Source organism: Belonocnema kinseyi, chromosome 1, assembly GCF_010883055.1.
Source record: "Belonocnema kinseyi isolate 2016_QV_RU_SX_M_011 chromosome 1, B_treatae_v1, whole genome shotgun sequence".
Lineage (NCBI taxonomy): Eukaryota > Metazoa > Arthropoda > Insecta > Hymenoptera > Cynipidae > Belonocnema > Belonocnema kinseyi.
Window position 1 is genome coordinate 167,790,314 of NC_046657.1, and position 6,262 is coordinate 167,796,575.

Below are 6,262 nucleotides of genomic sequence, written 5' to 3' on the forward strand. Positions count from 1 at the left end.
CACGTATTTCGACATTTTCAAGAGCGAAAAAAATCACGATGTCATATGAAACTTGAAATGTTTGGTATTGGATATTGTTGACAGATGACAATATGCCAATTATCACAAATGGTAAGTTCCGACAGTGCCTACAAGTGCGCCTACTGGCCGCTAAATGGCAATACCGGTTTCATATGTATACACCTGGTAAGTCTTCGTTGTCCACATCTTCCAAGGGGAGTTCATCAATAGAAAGCTGCTGTTCCACTTTCATTTTGATAGCAGCTATCCAAACAGCCGACAGCAATCTGTTTACAGATATTGAGCGTTTTTGATCTGCCAGATTCTGCTCATCATCTGCCAGATGATGTTCTCTCCTCACATTTAGACCATATTTCTCTGCCAAAAAATAGAGGCGCATTACCTCTCCGTTCATATGGTATGTCCATTTCCGTCGTTTTTTCTGTGCATAACCTCTGCTTCTGTCTCTGTATAAGGCATTCCACCTCTATAAGTGTGGTGGTTTTGGATCATCAACAGGTTGAGGAAGAACATCAATCGGCCCTGCTTGACCGTATAGCCCGGTTTCCTCTAACTGATGTTCATTGCCATTGTTTTTCCACGCCAAGTTGTTAAGACCATGGTAGCTTGACAACATCCTAGTCGGGACCACTCTCGTTACCGAAGATCGGTTATCAAAGCAGGGCTGACATTGGGCCGATGGTCAAGCTCTGACATCCAACCGAATTTCGCACCTGGGTTTGGCAGTGGCTGAGAATCGGGTCTCAGATCAAGGCATACATTATTTTTTTAGTATTTACTGTATCGCCCATTTTTGTCCCCTATACTCCTTTCCTGTGACAGGGTGCGGATTGTAACCGAGCACCCTCCTTTGACCAAAACACGCTGTCACTGCCCGCCTTTCTTGAAGGACTGAAAGGGGTCAGTTATGTGACCAATCGCTCCTATATGACCGGTCACGAAACTTCCTCCCTCCCAACTAATTTCCTATGATCCAACAGACGCACGCTGCAGGCACCCTCAAACTCACAAGAGAAGCGAACGATAAGAATGTCTTCGCTCAACGGGCAGATTTTTCTGGGAATATTTAACGAAACTTTATTGTAAAATTAAACAAAACTTTTTTATATGTTTTGATGAAAGTAATAAAATTTCTATAGATAATTCTGAAATGATTACAGGCAAATATTCTCGTTGCATAGAAAAATATTATATTTACCTCAGTTCTTCGAATGGTGGTAGTCCATAAGGTATTCCAAGGAATGCCGAAAAAATATTCCCGTCTCTGGATATCCCAGTTGTGCCATTCAATATACCTTGGGCAATTTCCACCAATGGTTCTGCATTTACCAAAAAAATGCTGAATAGGAGGTGCAGCATCATGAAATGAAACTTAGACTTAGTTATCCCGAGCTTCATGTTTCACCCTGTCACCTCAAACTCGTTATTTGTCAGTTTATATACTTTTATAAAAAAATCTCTTATCTCCACGTGTGACAAAAAAATATTGAAAAATGTGGAGTTGACGTTTTGCTAGAATGAATTAAATTCGAACGCGGATCTTTAGAATATTAAAAAAGGATATGAACGTCCGGAAAAGACTGGCTACAAATTATGAGCCACGCAGAGAAGTGTGCAATAAAAAAAAGTGGGAGAAAAAGTTGTGGCGCGTGAAGAGGCGAGGAATTGGTAGGTCGTAGATTATTGGTTGAAGCTGGTAGTATGACCTCGCTAAACTCATAAATTTATTATCTATTATATAGCACAGTTAGAAATATATTGAAATCTAGAAAAACACAACCTATCGCATAAAAAATACAATAAACAATAGAGGGTATCCATAAATCACTTGACCCTGAAGAGGGGGTTGGGAAACTTAAACAAATTACGGGTAAGCAATTGGGTAGAGTGCAGACTTCTTCATGGAACAATGGATACGTTTTTTAAGAAGTGTTCTATTCTTCAATATTTTGTAAACGAATCATTGCAATTCTGTAGAAAATTCTTTTGAATATGTACTTCTTTTTTTCACGTTCGACTTCTAAAGCGAATTTCACTCAAAAATGTGTATTGGATTTTTTATTATTTGTAATTTTTACCAATTTTTTTAATCCCGAAAGGAATTCAACTTAATGGTATCATAAAAATAATGTTATTAATGCACGTTTTCACGAAAGTAAGATTTTTGAAACTGTGGAACTGCTTAAAAATTTTAATTTTTGACATCAGTTACTATTAAAATAACAGTAATTAAGCTACGTCTATTTGTTATGGATCGATATGGTTCTCCACTAACCTATTATCCATTTGATGTAGATGTTATATATTTTTAATTTATGTTAAGACAAGTCCTAAGAGTTCTGAAATGGACCGAAATTAATACAATTCTGTTATTAAAAGCCAGAAAATATTGTATTCAGAAGAAAAAATATATATAATGAATCATGAAATAATCTATTGATCTACTTAATTAATGCAATTTTGCTGATTTTGTTTATTTTATTTCATAATAATGATCAATTTAATTTTGGCAAAAACACTAAGAAAGCGATTTTAACCTAGTTGTTTTACGCCAGAGCAAATGATTATTTATTTGAACCCTGACCATAAGAGACTAATTTTTAATCCAAAATAGGAATTTTCAACAAAATAAGTAAATTTTTAACTAACATTATACATTTTTAACCAAAACATTCATTCTTCAACCAAATCATAGTTTCTTTTATGTTAGAAATAAACTCATTTGGTTGAAAAATGAACGCTTCTGTTCAAAATAAATTTTTTATTGAAGATTCGTCATTTTAGTTGAAAATTTATTTCATTAATTGAAAAATAAGCTGTTTAATTAGAAAATTGTTTTTTCTTTGGATGAAATTGATTTTTTTTTTAATCAAATTGAATATTTTATTAATAATTTGATTCTTTTTGGGTTGAAAATAATTTTTTTCGAACGAAAAATTCTATTCTTTTTGAATATTCCATAATTTTAGTTGAAAATCCATTTTTTATTAAACTTTCATTTTTTGACTGAAAATTTAATTATTTAATATTTGGTTCAAGAATGATCTTTTCCAGCGAAACATTGATTTTCTTAACTTGAAACTTAATTATTCAGTTTAGTTGCTATTTGTTGTTGAAAGTTCAACTCTTCCTGTTGAAGATTCATGGTTTTAGTCAAAAATCAATTTTTTTTGTTTAAAATTAAAATATTCCAATTGAGGATTTATCATTTTAGCTGAAAACATATCAGTTAAGATGAAAATTAATTTTTTTACTAAAAATGTTACTATTCAACATTCTGTTAAAAATCGATTATTTATATTTGATTATCTGAATTCTCCAGAACACACAACATTCTTTCCAACTATTTCCAAATTCATCAGCGTTGGTCGACGGGTGAACTACTACTAGATTAGTATAGGCACGGTTTTTCTTATGCAGAATTCTGTATACATTTTTGAATTCACTTGAATTCATTCGAATTCTTTTTAAGTTTTTTAAAATTCATACAATTTTTAGAACATACGTTAAATTATTTGAAATGTATTCAACTCCTTTGAATTCTGCAGAATTCTTTCGATTTATTAGAATTCACTGGTAATCTTTTTGAATTATTTTTAAACGTTTTTTGAAATCTCCGTATTCTAAGAAATTCTTCAAATTCTAATGAATACCATGCATTCTCCAAGATTATTTAAATTTTTTCAGAAATGCTTAAACTCTTTTGAATTTTTTGAACGCTCAAGAAACTATTCAATTCCTATAATTTGTTGGGATCGTTTGCATTAAACTTGAATTATTTTGAATTCTCTGAATTCTTGTAAATTAATTAAATTATCGTTACTTCCTTGAATCGCTTAATTTAAAACATTTAAATCGCTTGTAACCACACCCATGAGGACCGATCCGGTCCTAATTGCTTACTAGTCATTGCAATTTGTCACTTAATCGTATCTCACTGGTAAATACCTATGTTAAAAGTCAAGAAATAATTTTTTGTATGCAGTTATAACTGTGAATATACCACAGATGAAGAAATTTTGAGGATTCTTTAACCAAGAATAAATGATAAAAACTTCATTATTAAATGTAATTTAAACTAATTTCAATAATAAACAGATTCAGGGGGATTAAAAATGTCCATGATCTTAGAGAATATTCAGTTTCAGTTACAAAAAATTCCTCATCTGTCTCTAAGTCGTGACTTTGATAATTTTTAAACTTCTTGCGATATAATATTTTATAGGTTTCTAATAAAATTTAATGTATAATAAAACCCAATCTCTGTCCAAGTCTTTAGTTTGATAATTTTGTTAGTTGCTACGAAATAATACTTTTTTCAATAAAATTTTAATACACAATAAAACTATTTACTTCTAAAAAAACGTACGCGTAATAAAAAAAATGTATGCGTCAAAAAATATGATTTTAATATTTCTCACGGCACGATAAAATTTGTATTGTGTTTGATAATTTTGAAATTCTTTGAAAACAAATACTTCGCATGTTGGAAAAAAATTTAATGTTGAATAAAGCACTTACATTAAAATAAATGTACTCGTAATGAAAATAGGTTTTTATTTTCTTCTAACGTAATTACAAAGTTTTAGTAGATATTTATATTATATATATTATATTATATATTTATAGTATATATTTTGTTTTCCAAGAATGTCCAATCTCTATCCAAATCGTACCAAACTGTATACTTCTCTAAAAAGGATGCGTAATAAAAAAGAATGTGCAAAAATGTATATATATTTTTTTCTAAAATTCTTAATCTCTGTCGCAGTGATAAGTTTGATTATTTTCAAAACGTCCGCAACAACATTTTTCACGCATTTGCTATAAAATTTAATATACAATAAAATTGTTTAGTTCGAAAAAATGTATGAATAATAGCAAGAATTTTCAATTCTCTTCCAACGCTATTCCTTTCGCGCAAATCTTATATGTTTGCAAAAAGTGATAAGTGTTTCTAACTATTCAAATATAGATTAGAATTCATGCGTCCAAATTTTTTTACGCAGCTTTTTTTACCAGGGAACGCAAAAGACAAGGATTCAATTTGACAAGAACCTTTTATCTATTTTTTAAGATCAGTGAGTGTCAATGAAGCTCGAAATTATTTACAGTTTTCATACTTTGAAAAAATAATGTTCTACTTTCAGTCATAAGATTTCAACTTATGTTTTAATTTTACAGATTATCCAATAGAACTTCTGAAACGAACGAATTATTTTTGTTTATTACTGTTTTACTGTTTTTGTTTATTTATAACTGTTTGTTTGTTATTTCTGAAGTTTATGTACACCAACCAGAGGGTTATGATGATGGAAGTGGTAGAGTGTGTAAACTAGATAAAGCATTGTATGGTTTGCGAGAAAGCCCAAGAGCATGGTATAAATGTTTAGCGGATTTTTTGGTAAGTTAAACTTTAAGATAAGTAAAAATGATTATTGTTTATATATCCTTGAGGATGGCAATGACACTATTTACTTTATAAATTTTGTAGATGATATACTTCTGTGTGGAAAACTTTGAGAAAAATCGAAGAAATTCAAACCAAATTATCAAAAAGATTTGAGATGAAAAACTTTGAAGTAGTTCATACATACTTAGGTATAAATATTGAATATGATCACAGAAAACATGTGATGACTTTAGATCAAAAAGATTAAATAGAGTCATTAGCTTATAAATATGACATTGAAAATGCAAAATTATATAATTAATGTCGATTAATGAGTTTCACATACTTTTGCGACTTACCATATAGTACTTGTGCTACAGGCAGGCAGCGATTGCTCCCTCCTAATTTCGAATAAGCTCAGTTGAGTAGTACAGTAATTCGTAAACCCGTGTACATTCCAAAAGATGATAAGGACTCTAGGGCTTACCACTTGCATGCATCGGACGTCTATATTGCTCTCCGAACGGTTTTTTATTCGATTTTCCAGACCCTTTGATAAGAAACCTGTCAATTTGACTGCCTGAGAAGGTGGAAGACGAGGAACCAGAATTATTTTCAGAATGTTAATTTCCCTGGGAACTTGTCAATTTTTATATGCGTGAGAGGTTTATTATCGACGAGCAGCATTTTTCCCGTAGCAAAATTCGACACATTTGATGATGTAAACTTTTTGGGCATTTCGTCTAATCTTATACACGGCGTTGTCGGAAGATATACTCATAATGAATGGAGAGTTCGATTTATATTTTAATCAATATCAGCCAAGATAGTAACAGAAAAGCTAAAAAA

At 31.0% G+C, this 6,262-nt stretch overlaps 1 protein-coding gene across 3 annotated transcripts in view; it reads right to left on the bottom strand.

Moving 5' to 3' along the window:
* Positions 1-1,640, bottom strand: part of LOC117166923 (esterase FE4-like) — a 64,497-nt gene extending 62,857 nt beyond the window's left edge. The window contains exon 1 of one of the 3 annotated variants that reach the window (XM_033351393.1): positions 1,220-1,640. In XM_033351393.1, the coding sequence (XP_033207284.1) occupies positions 1,220-1,419 (200 nt within the window). In that variant the 5' untranslated portion in view covers positions 1,420-1,640. The remainder of the gene's footprint in view (positions 1-1,219) is intronic. The other 2 variants (XM_033351402.1, XM_033351386.1) reach the window with 2 other exon arrangements.
* Between the last annotated feature and the right edge of the window lie 4,622 nt (positions 1,641-6,262).